Source organism: Orcinus orca, chromosome 8 (genome assembly GCF_937001465.1).
Source record: "Orcinus orca chromosome 8, mOrcOrc1.1, whole genome shotgun sequence".
Classification (NCBI taxonomy): domain Eukaryota; kingdom Metazoa; phylum Chordata; class Mammalia; order Artiodactyla; family Delphinidae; genus Orcinus; species Orcinus orca.
In genome coordinates this window covers 48,283,447-48,306,656 of record NC_064566.1, presented here as the reverse complement: position 1 = coordinate 48,306,656, position 23,210 = coordinate 48,283,447, and the positions used below count along the sequence as shown (strand labels likewise).

The following is a 23,210-nucleotide window of genomic DNA, read 5'->3' as shown; positions in this document are numbered from 1 at the left end:
GGATAGCCTCTCTCGCTGGCAGCTGCCCAAAGAAGTGAGGGCAACAGGAGAAAGTGCTGCTGCAGATGGGGAGGGAGGTACAGTCCACCCTCCGTATAGGTGGTGAGGGGTGGGCAGTATTGGTTCCAGGACCCTCCCCCAAACCCCCTGTCCCCCTTCCCCCCCTCCCCCGCCATGGATACCAAAACCCATGGATGCTCAAGTCCCTTATATGAAATGGCATAGTATTTGCACTGTATACTTTAAATCATCTCTAGATTACTTATAATATCTAATACCATGTAAATGCTATGTAAATGGTTGCTGGTAAATTCAAGTTTTGCTTTTTATAACTTCCTGGAATTTTTTTTTTTTAATATCTTCAATTCATGGTTGGTTGAATCTGTGGCTGTGGTATGTGAGGATACAGAGGGACGGCTGTCTTTCAGCCTGAATAAACAAGATCTGAAAAATCACAGCTAGTGAAAGAGTGGGTTTTTCAATGCAGCAAACATTTATTTAATTCCTATTTGCCAGTCCTGAGCTAGGGCCTGCAAATACAAAGTTAAGTAGGACAAGGTTCTAGTCCTCTAGGCACCAATAGTCTTGGAAAGGGAGGCAAAGAGTTAACTGGCCATTTCAACAATATATGGGGGTTTAAATACTGGAGGTAGACACAGAGCGTACAGTGCAAGGGAGGAAGGGAACTAACAGCTGCTGCCTGTATCTGTGTGTTAGGCATTCTATTAACTTTATCCCGTTTAATGATTCCCTGAATATTAGAGGCAGGTATCAATATCCTCACATAACAGATGAGGAAAAAGCTTCAGAGAGTTGAACTTACTTGTCCAAGGCTCTCGCCTAGTCTATATCAGAACCAAGAATCAAACAGGTTTGTTTTCAAGAATCTAGGATTTTTCTGTCATACAAAAATCAACTAGCTTCAGGGAGCCAAAAGGTTCACACGAGAAGGTGACTTCTGAGCTGACTCTCGAAAGAATTCTGTAAGTCAACCAGGCAAAGGGAGCCAGGTGTAATGTTAGGGCCCAGAATATCTTGAGCAAAAGTGAAAGTGTCTGTGGGGAGGGCAGGAAAGGATAAACAATTTGTTACTCAGGAACAAATGGCAAGTAAGGGATTAGGTTTTTAAGTCATGATAAAAAGCCTGAACTATATCCAGTAATCTTTGAAGGGTCTTAATCAAGTAAATGACCTTATGGGATTTGCATCTTACTCTGGTAGATGGTTTAGGGAAGGGCGGAAAGTAAGGACACTTCTTGCAAGGGCCTCCTCAATTCAGAGGAGAGGGAATATGGCTCAGGGCTAATGTCGTAGCAGTAGAGATGGAGAGAGTTCGATGAGTTCTAGATATACTTAGGAAATACAAATGGCAGGACTTGTGGATTGGTAAAGATATATTTAAGAGTTTTAAAGTCAGCAGGACTTGTTGATTGAAGATGATGATGGGAGGAGGTGAGGAAAAGGGAGTCTAGGATGACACTTTAGGTTTCTGGCTTGGTTGGAAGAAGCATAGTGTCATTTACAAAGAAGAAACAGAAGAGAACAGTTTGGGATTGGGAAGAAGGGAGATGAAATATTGAGTATCACACATATTACTTTTGAGGTATCGATCACTGTTGGATAAAAACTCTGATGTAGGGAGATGGTGATGGCTGTGGATGCCAGTGATTGATTTGTTCCAGGGTCAATGAGTAGAGTGAGAAGAGCAAAAGACTAAGGATGGAGCAATGAAATACAACAACATTCGATGAGGAAGCAGAGAAAGAGAAAGAGGGAAGAGGGAATGAAGGAGGAATAGGGAGTGGTCAGAGGAGAAGTTAAGCACTAGGCGCTAAGGAAGGAGAGGCAGTAGACTACTGTGACAGCCCACAAAGCAAAGATTGGGAAGTGTCCACTGGATGAAGCAGCAGGGAGGCATTCATTTCTCAGTGTTTCTCAGGGGAGGAAAGAGTGAAAAATAAGAGCAGAGGTCTCATGGCAATGAATTGAGGAGTGAAGATGAAGTGAAATAGTGTACTACACAGACAGTGTAAACAACTGAAAAAAAAAGTTGAAAAAAAAATAAAAGAAGAAATGGAAGAGGGGGCGGTGTGCGGAGGACGCTCCCAAACAGTGCAGGTTATAGCATCTGTAGAGGAACCTGGGCCAGGGGCAGGGGTACCTGAGTATAAGGGAGCAGGTAGCGTTGGGAGTCAAGTCAAGCTCACAGCATTTCTGGGTTAGGGAGATAAGCTGCAGCAGTCAACAGTTGAGGGTTTAGCAGGGCTCCCAACAGTGCAGAACCAGGGACCAAGCCACCGGCTGTGGGGCAGTGGACAGGCCCACTCTTCTAGCAAGAAAGGATCAAGGGTTAATTAGTGTCTTCAGCAGAGCTGGGAAGTTGGGTGTTCCCCAGCCTGTCACAGGATCCCAGCCAGGGCCAGAGCAGAAACCTTGACCCTCCACCTCTTCATTCAGACAGGACTCATGGCAGCCACGTGTTACCTAGGGAGAAGGTGGGCATCAGATCCCGGCTTGCTGATACTAGGAGACTGCAGCACCTCACCTTGTATTCACATTCCAGAGGCTATCCCACCCCATCAGAATTGTCCTCAAGTTCATCTTAACACTCGACATACTCTTACGTAAGTGGCCACACCCCTCTCTTCCAAACTCACATCAAAGAGTCCTTCCCCATGCTTCTGGTAGAGCCGTGGGTTGAGAAAACCAAGAGGGGGGAGGCCTCTGAGGATTCTGTGTTCATTTATCAGGGATAGGAGTCCCCCAAACACTGGAGTAGAGGCCTGCAAGGGTGAGGGTACAAGTAGAGGTTAGGGGTTCAGAGTGATTGGACTTTTTGGGAGGGATGGATCAGAGGTCTCTGAGGAATCAGGGGTTCTGGGTGTAAGGTCTTGGGGGTGGAGGGTGAGGGTAGTCCCTGGGTGGGGGTTTGGAGCCAGGCTAATTCTCACCGAGGTGCCAGACACCCATGGAATGGGCACATGGTTGCTGACCACCCAGTAGCCATCAGAGAGTGCAGCCACGTCTGGGTAGGCACGGCCGCTGGCATTGAAGTAACTGGATGGTGGCAAGTGGGGACTGGAGCTCAGGTACTGGGCTACAGCTTCCTCCTAAAAGGCATTCTTGAGTGAGTATCATCTGCTGAACTGAGGATCCCACCCGTCCCCCCTCCATCCACACAAACACACACATACCTGGTATGAAGGCCGTGGGAATACATTGCTGAAGCCGCCACCACTGATATAGTCAACAACCTCATCTGTGACTCGGAAAGGATTCTGGAAAGATGTGCCTCCCACCGTGGTGACATAGGGGCTGAGGACAGAAGACAGCATTCAGATTGCAGGGTCCAAAGGGCACCTCCAAAATGCATGGGGATGGGTGAGTATGGGTCTGGGTCTTGCTGGAGGGACTGGGGAAGCACTCTGGTGAAGTATGTACATGGGGATGACTGAGAGATCTTGGGTCCTCAAAGCATGGCCTGAGGTGACTGCACACTTTTTCCTACGGAACACCCACCAAATCTCCCCCTAAAATGCCTGGAGACTGAGGAAGTGGAACACTGGGAGCTATGTCCTACTCAGGAGACTCGGGGCCTGCGACCTACAGGAAGAAGAGGGGGGTGCAGGTAAAGTTGAGGGTTGGGCCACAGGAGCACCTGGTGTGATCAAGACAAAGGTTCCAGATCATGAGGACATAGATGAATTGGTGGCCACAGGCAAGTGGTGGACTGGGGTGCTTACCTGGAGGCAGGGAAGCTGGGACGGAACCGGTGTCTTCCCGAGACAGACCAACACCCAGCCCCACTGTCACCTGGGAGAGAGACCAAGTTTGCCACTCAGTTTAATTGGTCAGAGTTTGGAATGTGGGTTCAGATGTCGGAGAGGAAATTCAAGTGTTAGTCATTACTGCAAGAGGTCAGAGTTGAGGTCAGGTCAGTGGTCCCTGTTGAGTTCAGATTATGAGATAGAGATCAGGTCCAGGAGTCACTGCGGGGTCAAAGTTCTGAGGCTGGGTGGGTGTGGGAGTCTAGGTTTAGAGTAGGAGGTCACCTGAGGCAAAGAGCACAGTAAGACCCCGAGCAGCAGCCTTCATGAGCTCGGTGTTGACCCGCTGGATGTAGGCGCTGCTGAGGGAGTCCTCGTCATCTCCGTAGCTCACGGTGTGCACATGTGGCAGGGCTGACTCATTACTGAGCAGCAGGAGCCACTGCAGGAAGGGCTCCTGTGACTCATGCCGGCCTGGGGCATAAAGGCAGTCATTTGGGAGGTTGTCAGGATCTCCCTGGAGCTCACGGGATTCCCTTGGGGAAGCAAAGACCACCACTCACCCCCACCTCTATCCCCACCAGCCAGTCCCCTTGGCAGTACCAGGGCTACTGTAGACCCAGGTGGAGATGTTGGCGCCAGCACTCATCAGGTACTCTACATCTAGGCTGGCCTCGATTCCGGCCTGGCCCCGGCCCTGCTGTCCGACCACACGGGCTACTGATGCCTGGTGTGCAAAGCTCCCACCGAAGAGGTGCATGAACTCAGCCAGGTCTGACTCATGGAAATACTGCTCCAGGAACTATGGAGGGAATCAGAGGCGATATCATGGGTCAGAGGACACAGCCCCAAGGGTCAGGTCAGGGGATACTGTCCCAGATCACAGGATTGGGGGTGAGAGCCCAGGGGTTAGAGTCAGAGAGTCAGCTGGTCAGGCACCTTGGGGAGGTGGTAAGGACCCTGAGGCTCTCCGCGTGGCTCACCTGGGCACAGGCTTGACTGTTGTTGGTCGTGCCAGAGCCCACGTCTTGTGCCGTCAAGTTGTACCGCTCACGGATCACAGATGGGGTCACCCCCAGGTGTAGGCCAACAGTCCCTGGGGTCACCCCCAGGTGTAGGCCAACAGTCCCTGGCACCTGTGGCTTGGGGCGTTGCCTCAGGGTTGATGTGGGGGGAAAGCGGTGCAGCCCCCCCACTGTGGGGAGGAGTCAGCCTTGAGGAAGAGATCCTTTAGCCTCCAACCCCCCATTTTATCACTGACCCCCCCCCCCCGCCACCAACCCCACTGGGTGTTACCAAAGTCCACGTGGGAGGCCAAGGCCTTCGGGAGCCGGTAGGGATGTGGGGACCTTACAACATGGGTCTCTGCAGGTCCCCCCATATAGTGATGAAACTCAGCCCCAGAGAGCAGCAGCTCCGCTTGTCTGAAGTCAGAGATCAGAGAACAGAGGTCAGAAAACATGGAACAGAGCTGAGGAGGCTGCCTGAGCATCACGGGGCAGTTAGTCGTTATCTCCCCAAGTGTTTTCACCCACAGGCCCTGGCAAGCTCTCAGCTCCCTTCCACTGCGGTGACGAATCTCCCTGATGGGATGATTGGTGCCCTCCATGAGGCAATTATTCCCTCTTACCGGACACTCAGCCAGCAAGTCAGAAAGTCCTGTGTGGTCACTGAGTGGCAGTTCCGGGCTCCAGCAGCCAAAAGCCATTTTTGGACTGTGTGGAGGGTCAGTGGTGATGGCCGGACCAGTTCAGCCACATCCTCTAGGGTCAGGTACTTTCCTGCAGGGATTCAGTAGAGGCTCTTGCCTTCATTCCTTGCTTTTCTAAGTTGCCCTTTTTGAACTTTAACCAGGAGACACTGGAGCTTAACATGATGGCGAGTCACTGCTCTCCTGTGTGGATCAATACACCTCCCGGGTGAACCTTAGACTGCCCCCCTCACCACGCAGGGCTTCCAGCAGGGGAAGCCCACCATCCAGCTTGACCATTGGAGCAAACCATGGACCTTCTGGAGCATAGTGGCGGGTAAAGTGGGGAGAAGAGTGGAGGGGAAGAGACTGCAGACCGGTGAGGGGGCTGGCAGCAGTCCAGGTGAAAGAGTAATCAGCTGAGTTGGTGGCAACAAGGAATGGTGAGACAGTGGAGTATTTCAGAGCTGGAACTGGCAGCCTTAGGGTCGAATGGAGGAGTAAATGAGAGTGAATTTAGTGGGGGGAGGTGAAATTTGAGGTAATGAGCACTTATATGTACTGGATGCTACTTCCCCATTTGTCTGGTAGTTGGTAAATAGTAGAGTCAGAATTTGAATCCAGATCTGATCACCAAGCCTGTGCTCTTAACCATACCCACTTTCAGTTTTTGAGCCTGATGAACATAGGTGGAAAGTTTTGGAGGAAAGAATGTGAATTAGTTTTGGACACTCTAGTTCCAATTCACCTTTTTATTCAGAAACTCTTTAATGAGGGTCACTGCCATTCATCTGTCCTATACCACCCCCTCGACAGGCCCCAAGAGCACATCCCTGACATGACCTGCACCGTCCCACACTCAGCCCAGTCCTGTGTCCCTTTACTGCATCCCACATCCCGCCCCCAGTCCCATCAGGCACCATAGCGAGAAGAGCCGGGATCTGACACAGCCTGCACCAGCTCGGACAGTCTCTCCAGGTTCTGCTGTCTCAGGGCAAACGTGAGACTCAGCTCTTCCTCAGGGTCCGCACGGCCCAGAGACACCCAGCCTGGTGGCAGCCTGTAGGGTCAGGGGTCAGGCACATGGCCTTCATTAGAGTAGGGATGGGAAGGTTCACCATTAGAACCTAGAACTTGGGGAGGATTCCAGAAGCAGATATGGATCACAGGAGGTGGATTACCGGGGACTGAATCTGGGAACCTGGGAATAAGGCTATGGAGTGGGTACCAGGAGCTGGTAAGGGGGGTGAGGGAGGCTAGAACCAGGAAAACGGGTACAGGAGAGGCCATGGGGTAGGGGTTGTCAGTGCTAAGTCAACTCACGTCCACTGCTGGTCAGGCTCCGGGCTGTAACTGCATTTGCCGGCGACAAAGAGGGCAAGGAGCCCTAGGAGGCTGCAGGGGCAGCACATGGGTTTCAGCAGGAGCTGGACTGTCATTATGTTCCCACCCTCCAACATATACTCCCTCCAACATGATTCCCTTCTCCCAGGGCCCCCTAGTTTCTTACCAGGCTCGGGGGCCCATTCTGCCTTTCTGCAGATCCGCTGTCATGTGACAGATCACATGAGCCCTATAGTGCACCACCTCCCGTCTCTGCCTAGAAACTAGTGACGATGCTGGCTCCTCCCTTGAATGGGTGGTCCTGAATGCTGAAGAAGGGGCGGGGCTGCTCCTCGGACGCTCCCTCTGTGGACTGTCAAACACTGGGTAAGCTCAGGGCTCCCCACCTGCTGCCAGAATCCAGGACTCACCACAGTGTAGGGGGTGCTTCAGAAAGGGGCTTTGGAGGCCCACAGATCCAGGTTCTCACTAGCTGTATGGAGCCTAGGTTTCTTCATGTAGAATATGGAGACTATTATGTTAAAAGTGCTCTGCCTCAGAGGGTTGCAGTGAAAATTTACAGAGATAAAGCAGGTGGACCCCTCAGCAGAGAGCCTCACATGGCAAAGGCTCAACAAATGTGTGCCCTTATTACACGCGAGTATATAGGGGCCCCACGGAAAACAAATACACCACATGGCTGCTCTTGTACCCACCCCCACCTCCCTGAAGACCCTTAGGCCTAGAGCTGGTCATCTCCAAGATCTCTCCCCAGCCAGCCAACCCCTCTCTAGGTCACTGCCACAAGCAAGCCCCTGCTGTCTGCCGTCTTCTGGCCTCCTGCCCCCGTTAGAGGGAAAGGTCAACTGCAGAGAGATGTGATAGCCTCAGGTTGGGCTCGGGCTCCCAGTGCCATCCCCACTCGCTCCCACCCTAGATGCCCCTGTGTCCACCAGCTTCTGTGACTCCTGAGGTGTCCACAGTGTGCCAGGTGGCTTCCCATCATCCCCCCACCCCTACGGCCCCCACAGAGCAGAGCCGGACACTGGGTACAAACTGCAGTTTATTAAGGCTCCAGAGTGAGAATTGGCACTTGATTCTGGGCAGGGGTGTCAGTGGAACCCAAAGGAGCTGGGCCCAAACAAGTTAGAGGGACTGCCCCCATTCCCCCTACCCCCCAATAAATAAAGTCTCAGCTCCATCTCAGGGTGCTGGCACAGGGCAAGAAGCCCTCACTGAGGAGGACCCAAGGGCTGCTGCCTACTTCATCATCTTTCTCTCCACACCGGACCCGGCCACAGGTCAGTGCCCAACAGGGCCTCGTGTTGCTGGTGCTCTGACAGGGCCAGGGTGAGACGTGAGACCTGTCCCCACTGGAGGACTCTGGGGTGGGGATCTGGCCTCCCCCGCGGCCAATCATGGTCCGAGGCTGCCCAGGGCAGGCTCAGATGGGGCCTGCATTGGGGACACTGTGCGCATCCCAGGTCGGGGCCCAGCCTGGGCCACAGCTAGATATGCAGCTCCGTGTCATCGGGTGGCTCCAGGCCGGACTCTGCACTCAGTGCTGAGGCTGAGGGGCCCTGGGCCACCCCAAATGGCGAGACGACAGGTGAGCGAGCAGCCAGAGGAGACAGTGAGGGCGAGAAGCTGGGGGACATGGCAGCTGAGGACAGGGAACCTTCATGGCTGATGGGGGAGCGGTGAGAGGCTGGTGGGAAGATGGCCCGGGTTGTAGCCGTGCTGGCTGGCTTGGGGGGCACAGACTTGGCTCCTGGGTGGGCCACGGCAGTGATGAGGGGTGGTGGGTCAATACGGGGAGCCGGGGGACACGGCCGAGCCTCATCCTTGAGCCGGGCGATCTCTGTGAAGACGCTGGCCAGCGGCTGGAACTGAGGGCACCAGCTCAGCAGGTAGTCCCAGTTATAGCTGCCACGGAGCTCCTCCTCCCCAGCCACAATGGCCGTCAGTGCTCCTGCCACACATGGCTTGCCATCTGCTGGAAAGCCATAGTCCCCAGTGGGTGCAGGGCTTAGGCCACAGCCCCCCAAGAAGGCTGTGGCAGCGGCTGGGGGGCCCTCCTCTCGGTACAGAGTGGCCCCTGCACCCGGCAGCAGCAGCCCTGCCTTGCGGCCCTTATACCAGGTGTCGGGGGCAGGTGGCTCGCAGGATGTGTCACTCAGTCCATCTGCATCCTGCTGGATGCCGGAGTCAGGGCCACGGGCAGCCAGAGAGGAAGCCACACTGGCCACACGGGGGAACTCGTTGATCATGCGGATCTCGTCATCCTCTGCAGCCTCCGCTGAGCCTCGGCCGCTTGAGTGTGAAGGGTCCAGGGAGCCACCACGGGGGTAGGGTCCTCCAGCTCCTGGCCCACCATAGCTGGGGAGAGTCTGGTGATACAGGTGCTCTGAAGGCGGTGGGCTGGGTGGCTCTCGGCCCAGCTTCTGTAGAGAGCCACTGGCCAGGGGTGCTGCCTGTGACATCGGGCCAGGTGCCGCCTCAGCCTTGCGGCTCCGGGCCCGCACCAGCCCTAGGACCAGGGCTGCCAATGCGAGCACCACCACGACTCCCAGGGAGGCCGCCACAGCCCCCACCAATAGCAGGTTAAGGTCAGGTGCCAGGCCCAGCGCAGTGTGGGTGATGTCCACAGTTACGGGCACTGTGGCACTCCGGGAACCAGGCAGAGGCCCCCGTGCTACCACCTCCAGCCTCAGCTCCCGTGGTGCCTCACGTCGGGTCCGGCCCCCACCCCCAGAGGTGCCTGTTCCGCTGCCTGGTGCCCGGCTGTCCACCTGCAGGTACAGGGCACCTGTAGTCTGGTTGATACCAAAATAGGGGGAAGAGGTGGCAAGGGAATAGAGCACCAGGCCATCAGCGCCTCCATCCTCGTCTGTGGCCTGCACGTGACCCAGGCTGTGGCCACGCCGGGCACCTTCCGGCACTTGGAAGTGGAAAGCTGGAGCCAAGAACACTGGGTCATATTCATCCTCACCAGTCACCAGCACTGACACAGTGACTGAGGCTGACAAATTCCCAGCATCGGTAGCACCCACCAGCAACTGGAAGCTTCCTGTGTGCTCATAGTCAAAGGCCACTCGTGCCCGCAACTCCCCTGTTGAGCTGTTCAGCGCAAATGCCTCGCGGCCCTCAGGCCCCGGCCCAGCGTCCAGCAGGTCGTAGCGGAGCCTTCCGAAAGCCCCAGCATCGCCATCCGTCGCATGCAGAGTAGTCACGAGAGTGCCTGGAGGCTGGTTCTCTGCCAGGCTGGTGCTGAGCAAGCCCAGAGGGAAGGCTGGCCTGTGGTCATTCACATCCTGGACCTCGATGGTCACTGGTGCCAGAGCAAAGTGTGCCCCGGCAGGGTCGGCAGCCCGCACGACAAGCTGATGTCGAGCCTGGGTCTCACAGTCCAAGGGGTGGGCCAGTCGCAAGTCACCCGAGCTCTCATCCAGCTGAAAGAGCCCAAAAGGGTCGCCTGAGCTGAGGGTGAAACGCACAAGGCCATGCGGGCCTGGGTCGGCGTCGGAGGCCTCCACGTGCAGCAGCTCGGCGCCAACAGGTGTGTCCTCGGGTACTGCCACACGGTAGGATGCTCGGGTGAAGACAGGTGGGTTATCATTGACATCCAGCACAGTGACGGTGACCGGCACAGCCGAGCTTCGAGGTGGCTGACCCCGGTCAGCTGCAGCCACAGTTAGATTGTACTGGGTTAGGCTTTCGAAGTCTAGAGGCTCAAGCAACACCAGGCAGCCCAGGGCCCGGGGGCCTAGTCCATCACCCTCCCCAGTCTCAGCCAGCCGGGGTTCCAGCTGGAAGACTCGGCCCCGGTTGCCACTGACAATGCTGTAGTCCACGGCGGCGTGGGTGCGGCTTCCGTCGGCATCTGTGGCCTCCAGGGTGAGCAGGGTGGAACCAGGGGGCAGATCCTCAGTTACCGCCACACGGTAGTGTGACAATGTGAAGCTCGGGGTGTGGTCGTTCTGGTCCTGCAGCTGCACGTGCACTGTGGTGCGTGCTGCCCGAGACGGCGTCCCATGATCTCGTGCTTCCAGCACCACATCCACCACTCCTGGCCCTTCATGGCCCAAGGCCATTGTCCCCACTGTTGTGAACAAGGTCCCTGAGATGAGAAGGGAATGAAGAGAAATATGCCATCAGCAGAGGCTGTGGGTGAGCAGAGTGACCCTTCGAGGACTGGGAAATGGCCTCGGAAGTCAGACTCCAGGGAGTGGCCTGTGTGCTAGGAGATTACAGAGGGGCCTCCAGGATTCAGAGAATGGCTTCTAGGCATGCAGTGAGGACAGTGCTTAAAATAGAGACAAAGGGCAGAAAATGTCCTCCCTGGGTCAGAGATCTAGGAGTTAAGAGTTCAGGCAAGAAATTCCAGGAATGAGGTCAAAACATGGCCCAGCAGAGTCAAGGATAAGGGGTAGATCCCAGGAAGGACGCACCGTTGTTGGGGTCAACACTGAAGCCCTCAGCAGGGGAAGCCAGGTGGTAGGAGACATGACCATTGGCACCTGAATCCCGGTCAGTGGCAGAGACGAAGAGAATGGCACTGCCTGGGGGTGTGTGCTCAAGCAGCATCACCTGGGGTGTGAGGACAAGGGTTTAAGGCCAAGCGTCCCAGCTGCCCACTCAGCCTATGTTCTGGAGCCTGGTCTCATGAGCTCTGCTTGGCATCCGTCCCAGCTTGGAGCCCATCTGCCCCTTAGAATTTGGACTGTGCACCTTACCCCATTTGTGGGCACTGGATGAAGAACCTGGACACAGTTCCCAGGACTTATAAGGCTGGTCTTATATCCCCAAAGATCCGTCCCCAAGTCAGTTCTGACATCCAGCCCACCTCAGATCCTTCCAGCCTTGTCACTCCCCTCCGTTGTGAACCTCTGGGCCCAGAGGTGGGGGCATCAGTACCTGGTAGAGGGTCTGTGAGAAGGCGGGTGCATTGTCATTGACATCCTCCACGAGCACCGTGAGGTTGGCACGGCCCTCGTGAGGCCCGTCATGTGCCAGGAGCTGCAGGTGGTAGCGGTCACGCTGCTCGAAATCCAAGGGGCCCGTGAGGGAGAGGCGGCCACCATAGCGGCCTACACTGAAGGGATCCTGGGGCCCAGAAGGGCTCAGCACATACCACAGTACTGGTCCTGAGTCCACATCATTCCCTGTTACCTGTGCAATCTCTGAGCCCAATAGTGCATCTGCAATACATGGGACAAGTGTGTTTGGCATGGTCCCAGAGGCCCCTGGAGCCCCAGAGTGGGGAAAAGTGCTTCCCTACCGCCCTTTGTACCTCTCACTTTACCCAGTCCTCACCTTCCGACACTCGGAGCTCCCAGGGCTGGGGGATGGTGGGGCGATTGTCATTGGTGTCGATGACCATCACCGTCAGGGTAGCTGAGCCCACCAGGGCTGGGCTTCCTCTGTCTGTGGCCATCAGCACCAGCCTGAACACAGAGCACAATCGGGGTGGGGCCTGGGGATAAGGGAGAACCTTGGGCAGGGATAGGAGGGCTCAGGACAGGCTGGGGGGTGGGGAACTCAAGACATGGCCTAGGGATTGAAGGGGATTCCGTGCGGGGCTCAAAACTGGATGGACCTGGGATGGAGTCTCAGGGTCTACAGACCCACCCAAGCCTCACCGTGTTTCGGCCCAGATCTCACGGTCCAGGATAGCTGTGGTAGTGATAGTGCCTGTGGCTGAGTCCACACGGAACAATCCCCGGGCTGGCTGGGATGCGGCCAGACTGTAGGAGATCTGTCCACTGGGGCCTTGATCCAGGTCATCTGCTTCGACCTGGGGAAAGCAGGAGGCTGCTGGCACTGGGCTGGCCACAGACAAAGTCCGCCCAGCCCTGCCCCCCATCTTCCCGTCACACCCCACACCTGCAGCAGGGGTCCCTCCAAGGGCCTGGACTCGGGCAAGAAGGCCACGTAGTGGGGCCGCAGGAAGCGGGGAGCATTGTCGTTGGCATCTTGCAGGGTTAGGGTCAGCACGGAGAAGGCAAAGGCTCCTCCACTCTCCGCCTGCAGCACCAGTCGCAGCCGTGGGTTTGCCTCAAAGTCCAGCCCCTCCGCTGAGCGAACCGTGACGGCTCCTGGAGGGAGGTGGAATGTATCACTGACAGACCTCTTGCTTGCCCTAGAGCCTCCTGTCTGAGGCCTGCTACTGAAGGGCAGCCTCTCCCCAACCAGAGACTCCTCGGGCCCAAAGAGGACCCCTGCCAGGAGCCTGTCCCCTCACAGAGCCCCCTGCTCCCGCCCCTTACCTGTACTAGGCTGGATGGAGAATGTCCCTTTCTCATTCCCACTGAGAATGCTGTATGTGATGGGTCCACTTGAGCCCCCTGTATGGATAGCCTTGGGGGAGACAATGGGAGTCCCTGCAGAGGGGATGATATTGGTTGAAATGTGAGCACTAGACGGAGGGAGTCTGGGGACTATTTTTAGTTAGTAACCCCAACCCATCCAGGGATACAAAGCTGGGCGACACGGTTGGGCACCCACCTGGGGGTGCATTCTCACGGAGCATGGCTTCGCTACTAGCCCGGGGAAAGCGGGGTCCACGCTCAGACTCTCCCTGCAGCCCAACAATGACCACACCAGTGGCAGAGCGAGCTGGACGGCCAAGGTCGGTTGCCACGATGAAGAGGACACGATCCTGGGGACCCAGGGATACAGGGGAGCGGGCCACACGGATTTCACCAGTGTAAGAGTCCACAGTGGTGCCAGGAGGTGGTGTGCCTGCCAGCCGGTATAGGATAGAGGCATTGGCACCAGCGTCACGGTCTTCAGCTCGCAGAGTGGCCAGAGCCAGGGTTGGGGTACTGAGGCTAGGGCCTGGGCGGGGCAGGCGCAGCCTCAGGGGACTGGTGGGGAAGGTGGGCGCGTGGTCATTGACATCGCGCACCATGATGGTGATAGGCACCGTGGTGCTTAGGGGTCCAGCAGCTGCACCATCCACTGCATTCACGGTAAAGGCATAACTGGGACACTGCTCTCTGTCCAGGGCTGTGGCTGTGCGCAATTCCCCAGAGCTGGGCTCCAGCAGGAAGGCTCCTGCTGCACCTGCACCCAGGTAGTAGGTCACGCGGCCATTGGGCCCAGCATCAGGATCATGAGCCTGTAGCTGCAGCAGCAGGGTCCCTGCAGGTGCATCCTCAGGCACCTCCACAGAGTAGGCAGGCACAGGGAAGGCGGGGGCATGGTCATTAGCATCCAGCACTGTCACTGTCACAAACAGAGTAGCGCTGAGAGCTGGCTGGCCTCCATCCCGGGCTTCTATCTGCAGCTGGAATGCTGGCTCCACCTCCCGGTCTAGTGGCCTCATGGTGCCAAACTCCCCTGAAGCTAGGTCCAGAACAAAGGCTTCTGATGGGTCCCCATCTGCAGAGAAGGGCATGCACACATAAACATACATGTGTCAGCCCGTGGGAGTGGGGGTGATTTACAGGCAACCTGGCAAAGAAAGAGAAAGAGAGAGGGAGAGAGAAAAGAGGGAAAGTGGGATAAAGGCAGAGAAACAAAGAGAAACACAGAAGGTAAAGAAAGACACTGCAAAGTAGCTTTTCTAAGAGTGTGGTCTGCAGACCCCAGGGATTCCCCTGAGACCCTTTTGGGGAGTACATAAGATCAAAACTATTTTCATAGTAATACTAAGACATTGTATGACTTTTTCATTCTCATCAACTCACAAATGCAGAGTGGGGTCCGGATGCTACATGACATGTGATGACATCATGACTTGGATGGTTAATGGAATGTGTGTGCTTGTGTAGTCTTGTGTTTCCCAGAATATTCTAGGTAGAAAGTTTAGAGCATAAATATGTGTTGTTTTCAGAGATTCACTCGTTTTTGCTGGCTTGCGTTCGGTTATACATGCTGTAATCTTTGTAACCTCATTACTGTCCAACAAATTGTTAGTTGAAACCCTAACATTTCCTTGGGCCTACGCAGAAATACGGCAAGTGGTATACTTCATTGGCTTGTTTTGCAATGATATTTTAAAATTTTCTCATCTTTAATATCAAATATTGTAAATACTGATATAATTTGTTTACTATATATTTTATATATTAAATTATTATTTCACATTTTATTATATCAATAAATGCTGATATCATATAAGCCAAAGTTCTTTACAGTTCTCAAAAATTAAGAATGTTAAGGGTTCCTGAGACGAAAAAGTTTGAGAACAACTGCTCTACAGGGAGAGACAATCAAGAAAGAAAAGAAACAAAAAGATAAAAAGAGACAAAGAGGAGATCAAGAACTGGAGGGGCACAGAAATAGATGCTTGGAGACACAGAAACATAAAGAGAAGGAAAAGGAGACCCGGGCACGCTGGGTCTGACACAGGCCAACAAGGAGTACACCTGGGCAAGTGGGTGCGGGAAGGTTCTCACCCAGGATGCGGTACTGCAGCTGCCCGTTGGCTCCCACATCCGGGTCAGAGGCCCGCAGCGTGGTAAGGGTCTGTGGGTCCTGGCCCTCAGGCACCTCCAGGGAGAGATGGGCACTCCCAAAGGTTGGGGCGTGGTCATTCTCATCCTCCACAGCCACTCGCACTGTGACATGGGTCAACAGCGGAGGTGAGCCCCCATCCCGGGCATACACTATCGGGAAGCAAAATCAGTGAGATCCAGCCTGCTCCCGTCCCATGGAGGAATCCACACCACATAGTGTTCCCCAGGTGCACACAAAAATCAGAATATGTCCCTCTCTCCACACCCCACAAGCACACAGGCACACATACATATATGTGGTGGTGTGACAGAAAAGGCACTAAGTGAGGTAACAAAAGATCTGAGTTCAAGTCCCAGCTCTGCCACTTCCAAGTTGTGTTAGCCTAAGCAAGTTACTTAATCTCTTTGGTACTCAATATCCACCTGCTCCTCTGTTAAACGGCTGCAGTGTAACCTGAGGGAACCCTAGAGGGCATAGCTGCGACATTATGCATTTGAGAGCGTGATCACACTGGTGACAGCCTAGACGTCAGTTCAACTTGCACTCTGCCAAACTCTTGACTCCCCAAAAGGATTAAAAATATAATAGAGCGCTTCCCTGGTGGCGCAGTGGTTGAGAGTCCGCCTGCCGATGCAGGGGACACGGGTTCGTGCCCCGGTCCGGGAAGATCCCACATGCCGCGAAGCGGCTGGGCCCGTGAGCCATGGCTGCTGAGCCTGCCCGTCCGGAGCCTGTGCTCCACAACGGGAGAGGCCACAACAGTGAGAGGCCCGCGTACCGCAAAAATAAATAAATAAAATAAAATAAAATAAAAAAATATATATATATATAATAGAAACTGTGCTGTAAGCTTATAAAATGTACTTTGCGGGTCCTGCCCACGTAACACTGCTGTTTACAGCGCCTCAGGCTTTGGGGATCCTGCAAACGCGCACCTGTCAGATTGATCTCCTCCTGCTCCTCCCGATCCAGGGCCCGAAGAGTTGTAAGAACTCCAGTGTCTGGGTCCAGGGAGAAGCTTTCGCCAGAGATGCCTCCATAAGTCACTTGCCCATTGGCCCCTGAGGAGGGGCAGCGTGGGGGAAGATCAGAGGGTGAATATATCCTTTCTTGACCCAGTCCATCCCTCTTTCAACCCATCCCCCCAGGCCTTACCCAGGTCTGGGTCGGTTGCCAGCAGAGTGAGCAGAGATGTGCCAGGCGGGCTGTTCTCACGCAAGAGGACGCTGTACTCCTGCTGTTGGAAAGTGGGTGCCTCGTCGTTGACGTCGGCAACACTGACAGTCAGGAGCTGTGTGGCTGAGCGCGGCGGGGAGCCGTGGTCGGAGGCCACCACAGTCAGCAAGAATTCAGCTCGCTGTTCACGGTCCAGGGACCGCACCACGGACAGCGCTCCTAGTTGAGCGGTAGGGCGGGTTGGAAGGAAACCTCAACACTCGCCCCACATCAGCACCCTCCTCGTCCCCACCCCCACCCCCGGCCCAACTCACCGGTACTGGGGTGTAGCCGGAAGTAGCCGTCCCCGCCAGCTGCCAGGCGATAGGACACGCGTGCAGCCTCGCCCAGGTCCGGGTCCCGGGCTACCACGTGCAGCGCTGCGGGCCCCGGCGGCTGATCCTCAGAGAGGCGCACACGTGAGGGCGACGCAAAGACCGGAGCGTTGTCATTCTCATCCGTGACAAAGACGCGCGCGGAAACGCGTGCTGCGCGGCGGCGGCTGGCATTGGCAGGCCGGTCGGTGGCTTCCACGAGCAGCAGCAGAGCGGGAGTGGTCTCCCGGTCCAGGCCTCTCGGGGCGCTGAGCGCCCCGGTGCGTGAGTCCAGGCGAAGCGCGGGCACGGGCGGCTCCTGGCGCAGCAGACGGTAGCGCACGTCGCTGTTGGGGCCCGGGCCGTCGGCGTCCGACGCGCGGAAAGTGTACAGCGGCGCCCCCGGCTCTGGGTTCTCCGGAAGCGCCAGAGCCAGCGGGTCACGCGCGAAGGCCGGCGCATGCTCGTTCTCGTCCTGCACGCGCACCTGCACTCGCAGCAGCCGCGCGCCCGCGCCTCCCGGCCCCTCGGCGCGCACTGTGAGCGCGCGCCACGCCGGGCCCGCCTCGAAGTCCAGGGGCCGCGCCAGGTACAAGCGCCCGGAGGCCGCGTCCAGCGCGAAAGTGCCCTCCGGGTCCGCGCCGCCCACCAGTGTGTAGGTGAGTGCGCCCACTCCCGCCGACTCTGGCGGCGCCACCGAGCCCAACAGAGAGCCGGGCTGGAGGCCCTCGGCTGCTGTCACGGTCAGCACGACAGGCACAGGTGCGGCCGGGTCTGGGTCTGAGGGTTCCGGCGGAGGCTCAGCCGAGCGAGCTGAGGGAAGCACCTGTTGTGGACCCAGGAGGGAGTACGGAATCAGGCGGACCCATGTAAAAGGGAATCTGGGCTGGCCTGCTGAGTAGCAGGAAGGGCGGTCAGAGTGGCCTGACTAGAGGAGAGGGTGCCCACACTGGTGACCAAGGAGACGTGGACAGATTGGAGGAAGGGCAGCCATACCTGCACCAGCAGCTGGAGGCTGGAGCTCCGAGGGGGGCTGCCTTGGTCGTGAGCACTTAGCGTCAGCACATAGTGAGGCCGCTCTGCTCGGGTCAGGGGTGCTGCAGTGAGCAGCTCCCCTGAGTGAGGGTGCAGAGAGAAGAGCTCTGAGCCAGGACCTGGGGACAGGCAGAGGAAGGGCGAGGCCTTGGGTTCCAGAGCTGGGCATGTCATGAGGGCCTGCCATCACCCACCAACTCCCTTCTCTCCAGCCCCCGTACCAGTTAGCATGTATAGGATTGTTCCATTCTCCCCCTCGTCCGGATCCCTGGCCTGCAGAGTTGTCACCAGCGTTCCTGGAGGCACACCATCTGGTACCTGTGGGAACACAACTCATCTACAGTTGTCTCCTTCCTGTTCTTGAGACAACTCAGGATGGAGTTCCCATCACCTATGTTCAGGCAGAGCCCTGTTTTTGCTCTCAAACCTGTTCCAAGACGCAGACTCTCTTACTTACACCTACAGTTCTAAGCAGAGACCCATTTACCCTCTTACTTCTTCAGGGCAGAGTACTGCAGCTTCACATACCTGTACGGGGAGGCCCCCACCAGCAGCCCCTGAAGCCTGCAGGAAGGTGGGGCTGTTGTCATTGAGGTCGAGCACTGCAATGTGTATGGTGCCTGTGACACTGCGGGGTGGGCTCCCCCCATCCTGCACCTGCACCAGGAGCTGGTAGCTGCTCTGCCGCTCACGGTCCAGAGTTTGGAGTGTGGTAACCTCTCCTGGGAGTGCAGGACAGACAGAGATCATGTATGGGGTAGGTAGGGATGCAGAGCCTGAGGTCCATGAGAGGCCGGGGTTTGGGGAGTGTGGAAGGGAATGCCCGGGTAAAACTCTAGCTCAGTCCTGGTCCTCGTGGCCAGGCTCTGGGGAGCGTGTCTGGGTGCTCACCCAGTCAGAGGATGAGGCTATGGGCTCTCAGATTTTGGGTCCCAGTGCTCACCAGTCTGGGGGTGGATGCGGAAGGCCTTGCTGTCTTCTGACAGCTGTCGCAGGCTGTAGGTCAGACGTCCATTGGGTCCTGAGTCTCGGTCAGTGGCAAAGACCCGGCCCACACTGGTCCCTGGGGGCTGGTTCTCAGCCACAGCCAGGAAGGTGGGCTCCTCAGACAAGCGGGGACTGTGGTCATTCTGGTTGAGGATGCTGACCCTCACGGTGGCTGTGGCTGTCTGCTGCCCCAACTCAGCTTTGGACCCAGACACTGCCGTTACTTTCAGCGTGTATAACTCCTGGGCCTCACGGTCCAGTGCTGCTCGCACCCAGAGCCACCCAGTCTGTGGCTCCAGGCCAAAGGGGCTACTTGGCCCATCTGCTGCAAGGCGGTAGGTGACAGGGCCCCCATCTGGTGCTCGAGCCTGCACTTGCAGGACTTGAGTTCCAGGGGTGGTGCCTGAGGGCAGGTCCACACGGTAGGTAGGGCTGTCGAAGTGGGGAGCCAGCCCACGGGTCCCCAAGTCCTGTACCACCACCCGCAGTCGAAAGTGGCTGGTGCGGGGTGGGGAGCCGCCATCCCGGGCTTCCAGCTCCAGTTCATGGGCTGGCCCCCCTGGAGGCCCCAGAGGTCCCATAAGCAGTATGTGGCCTGTGGTGGGGTCCACAGTGAAGGCCCCGCCACCCCCAGCAAGCAGGGTAAAGGTGACTCGACTGTTAACGCCTGAGTCGGGGTCCAGAGCCCGCAGTGTATAGATGGGAGTCCCTGGGGCAGTGCTTGGCGGCAGCAACACCGTGTCTTCAGGTGCAGGGAAGGCAGGGGAGTTGTCATTCACATCATCCAGCAGCACACGCACCCGAGCTACGGCGAAAGCCGGGGGCACTCCACTGCCTGCCCGTACCTCCAGCTCTAGCACTGGTCCCAGCAGCTCCCGGTCCAGAGCTCGAAGCGTTTGTAACAGCCCTGTGGCCCCATCTAGGGAGAAGAGTCCTCGGGGATCCCCACCTGATAGGGTGAGGGTCACAGGCCCCAGGCGACCTAGGGAAGAGGAAAGAAGGGTCAGAAAAGAGATGGGGGGGCACCTATTGAGTTGGAGCCCAGACTCCGATCCCCAAAAGGGCTAGGCAGTGCCCACACCTGGGCCTTTCGAAGTATTAGGGGGAGGGGCAGGTGTTGGCAGAGAAGCTGGGTGGCACCAGGGTGACATTCGTGTACCTGGGGATGAAGCAGAGTGCCTGTACCATGCCCACGGAGGTGGCGGGGATTGGAACCAGAGTGTTTTGTATTGGGGCTATCAGTGGTGTGATACTCGAGGGTTATGTTGGGGTGTCTGGGTACGGCACCGAATGGATATAATGATAAGTGATACCTGATGGATTGTGTGCTTGGACTACACCCACACTGGTGCCTGGTGCCACATCCTCTGGCACAGAAAAGACATACTGTAGTTGCTCAAATACTGGTGGTATGGGAGTTCCAGGCACAATGCTGACGTTGACTCGGGCACTGGACTCTGCCTGCAGGCCACCTCCATCCTGAGCCCCGATCTCCAGCTGCACCACGGAATTGGCCCGTCTGGCCAAGGGCCAGGCTACCGTCAACAGCCCTGGGAGGACGGAGAAGTGGAGATGTATAAGGAAACAGAATAGAGCTGGAAAGGTTGGGGGGTGGGGGGCAGGCAGTGCTTCATTTAGGCAGATGGGGAGGCAAGCCCTGGGAATGTGAAGATCCTCACCTGAGTGCTCATCCAAGGCAAACAGTGGGGGGCTATTGCCAGCCAGGATGTGGTAGGAGAGTCGCCCGTGGGGTCCCTGGTCAGGGTCATGGGCACGCACCCTCAGCACAGCTGTGCCTGGTGTACTGTGGGCGCTCAGACTGGCAGCATACTCCCGTGGATAAAACTGAGGTGGGTTGTCATTCTCGTCTGACACAAACACCTTCACGTACACCATAGACTTGAGGCCTCCCTGGTGAGACATGCAGCCGTTAAGTCAGGTGGCCCTTGATTGGCCCTGGTGAATGCCCTACCCCAGTCTGCCCACAGACTGTCCACTCACCCCATCCACAGCTGTCACTGTGAAGTCGAAGCTTGAGGGCCCCTGATCGCGGTCCAGGGTCCGGGTCGTGCACACGTCGCCACTGTGGGCATCGATGCGGAATGGGGGAGACCCCGAGGCCCCAAGTCCGGCACCCAAGGAATAGGAGAGGAGGCCAAATGGGCCACTGTCTGCATCTGTGGCTGTCACCTGGGGAGAGGCTGGGGTGAGTAATGCCCCATCTTTTTGGCCAGAAAAGCCATAACTAAGGGGCAACTGGAAGGAGCAGGCCCTGGGCCAGTTGGTGCCCAGAGTCTTGGGATGGTGGACACACAGAAGGGACTAGTAGGACACGGGCCAAAATCCAAACCCAGCTCAGACCTCACCACTTGCGTTAGGTTCCTGCGAGACTCTGATCACAACATTTTTGTCGACTGGTCAATATAGAACTTTGTTTTATGTGTGTTTCTGTTTAAAGGCACCTTATTTAATATATATTGTTGGTTCATTAACACTGAATTCATGGCCAATGGCACAACTCATAACTAAATGAAACTTATCTAACACATGTATTTTCTCCATAAGGCACAGCACAGCCTTCTTGTGTTTAGGAAAACAGACATCACTTCAGCACTACAGTTGGGGACAATTTTATACTGCAAAATCACCAAACAAAAAGCACAAAAATGCAAAAAACGTGGCATTAAACAGACCACGAAAAGGACCCTTGTTTACCATATAAGAGCTGTAACATGAAGGCAGAGCTTTGCCTTGTTCGACCTCAGCCGGGAATGTGCTTGTTGAGAGACTTGAATTTTCCATCCTTCTGCACATGTCCGGGAATGACTGTGAAAGCTCCATGAGTATTGATTCAAGGGTTACAAATAGATTTTAGAGAGTTGGCGAATTCACAAATACAGAATCTGCAAATGATGAGGACCAACTGTACTTAAAAGGAGAGTGCTAAGGGCTGTGATAGCAAATTCCAGGTGGGTCACAGGGAGTTAATAACCATCGCCAAGTCTCATAATCACTCCAATCAGAGAACTGGCTGACCGACAGAGTTACTGAGACTGATGTTATAGGCCTGCTCTTTATTGCGTTTGGTTATAAAGTGGGATCCGATTGGTACTCGGATCTGGAAACTGGAGTGATCAGGATCTGCACTATGAATTTATGGGATGTGGCTCAGGCACCTTTAGCGTCCCTTCATCTCTCAAGCCAACCTCATTGGAAATGAGAAAGGGAGAACTGCAGGTCTATAGGAAAATACCGAGGTCATTAAGTTCCAGGGGCTCCCCAAAACTAAGAAATAGGGGAAGGTTTTCCTGGTGACTTCTCAGGCATCTCCCAGACTGGCTCAGGAAGAGTTTATGACTGGACACCAATGTCAGGAGCCTCTGAACATTTCAGAGCCAGATCAGCAGGAGACACCATTCCAAAAGCTTCTGAGCCTAGGACAGGGCCAGGCACACAGTAGGTACTCTATGTATATTTGTTCATTTAGTAAACAGGGCCAGGCACACAGTAGGTACTCTATGTATATTTGTTCATTGAGTAAACAGACATTCAGATTGCCCTGCCTTACAACAAAAGCTTATTTCAAACTAAGTTTTATAAATTGGGTGCACATTAGGCCCTCAGTAGTGAGTTAGCTGGTGCAGGCTGCTGTAGCTTGTGACAAAGTACTCTTTGTGGCTACACGGGCCTCAGGGTCATGATATGCTGCAAAAGGAAGCTGGAGAGTTCCCCTTTCTTGGCCAGAAAATGTTGCTCAGAGAGAAGCCTAGCCGAGGACTGCTGATCGTTGCCCGGGCCTTTGACAGAAGTGATTTGTGCCATTGTTTACCCTCCTGAGAGACACTAAGACCTTGCCATGCTGAACCCTGGAAACAGCTCCTGCCCCAACTCTTTACTATGGCTGTGGGCCTGGATATCCCAGGAGACAAACTTCCCCCTGGATCAGTCTGGCGGGCTGCAGCACAGCTGCCGCACCATCTCCAGAAGCTGTTAAAGACCTCTGCCCTCTGACCCGCTGCAGGAAGAAAGCAATAAATAGTGGTCAAGAGAAGTTGTCAGGAAGTGACCCCAAAAGGCGCAGGGGCCGTTGACTGGAAATGACCAAGGCAGAAGTGAATTTTCTGGCCTGTGCAGCCCCTGCTCAGAGGTCCTAGTGCAATTGCAGTCTCCAGTTTCAGCAGGCTCTCAGCCTTGCTACATAGTCCAACCTTGGTCAGCTCCCACTTCCAGCTCTGCCTGAAAGCTGTAACTAACCTCATCTTTCTCCTCTTGTCCCCACCCCACCCCACCCCTAGCTCTCATCACATGCACTAGTGCAAGGAGAAAATAAAGACCTTCATCTGTGAACTCTCTAAAATTCCTAGCAGACCACAAACTTACTTCATCTGCCCCATGCTGACCTCCTTCCCAGGT

The 23,210-nt window shown here is 55.7% G+C and overlaps 2 protein-coding genes across 3 annotated transcripts in view; both read right to left on the bottom strand.

The window, feature by feature from the left end:
- Positions 1–470: 470 nt before the first annotated feature.
- TPP1 (tripeptidyl peptidase 1) lies at positions 471–7,051 on the bottom strand. The gene is made up of 13 exons (XM_004279232.4): positions 6,968–7,051; positions 6,781–6,852; positions 6,378–6,517; positions 5,398–5,548; positions 5,064–5,191; positions 4,751–4,962; positions 4,371–4,569; positions 4,053–4,241; positions 3,744–3,813; positions 3,195–3,315; positions 2,952–3,110; positions 2,658–2,783; positions 471–2,484 (listed from the first exon to the last, which is right to left on the bottom strand). The coding sequence occupies exons 1-13, from the start codon at positions 7,009–7,011 to the stop codon at positions 2,344–2,346; spliced, it is 1,752 nt and encodes a 583-aa protein (XP_004279280.1). The 5' UTR covers positions 7,012–7,051; the 3' UTR covers positions 471–2,343.
- Positions 7,052–7,825: 774 nt separating this feature from the next.
- Positions 7,826–23,210, bottom strand: part of DCHS1 (dachsous cadherin-related 1) — a 35,302-nt gene continuing 19,917 nt past the window's right edge. For both annotated transcript variants that reach the window (XM_004279231.4, XM_049714155.1), the window contains 19 exons: positions 20,799–20,987; positions 20,477–20,708; positions 20,111–20,347; positions 18,754–19,779; positions 18,339–18,532; positions 18,032–18,128; positions 17,772–17,929; positions 16,737–17,601; positions 16,402–16,641; positions 16,182–16,307; positions 15,186–15,395; positions 13,288–14,166; positions 13,050–13,163; positions 12,667–12,878; positions 12,423–12,577; positions 12,097–12,227; positions 11,698–11,981; positions 11,232–11,370; positions 7,826–10,900 (listed from right to left, as the gene is read on the bottom strand). In XM_004279231.4, coding sequence (XP_004279279.2) covers positions 8,289–10,900; positions 11,232–11,370; positions 11,698–11,981; positions 12,097–12,227; positions 12,423–12,577; positions 12,667–12,878; positions 13,050–13,163; positions 13,288–14,166; positions 15,186–15,395; positions 16,182–16,307; positions 16,402–16,641; positions 16,737–17,601; positions 17,772–17,929; positions 18,032–18,128; positions 18,339–18,532; positions 18,754–19,779; positions 20,111–20,347; positions 20,477–20,708; positions 20,799–20,987 — 8,100 coding nt within the window. In that variant the 3' untranslated portion in view covers positions 7,826–8,288. The remainder of the gene's footprint in view (positions 10,901–11,231; positions 11,371–11,697; positions 11,982–12,096; positions 12,228–12,422; positions 12,578–12,666; positions 12,879–13,049; positions 13,164–13,287; positions 14,167–15,185; positions 15,396–16,181; positions 16,308–16,401; positions 16,642–16,736; positions 17,602–17,771; positions 17,930–18,031; positions 18,129–18,338; positions 18,533–18,753; positions 19,780–20,110; positions 20,348–20,476; positions 20,709–20,798; positions 20,988–23,210) is intronic.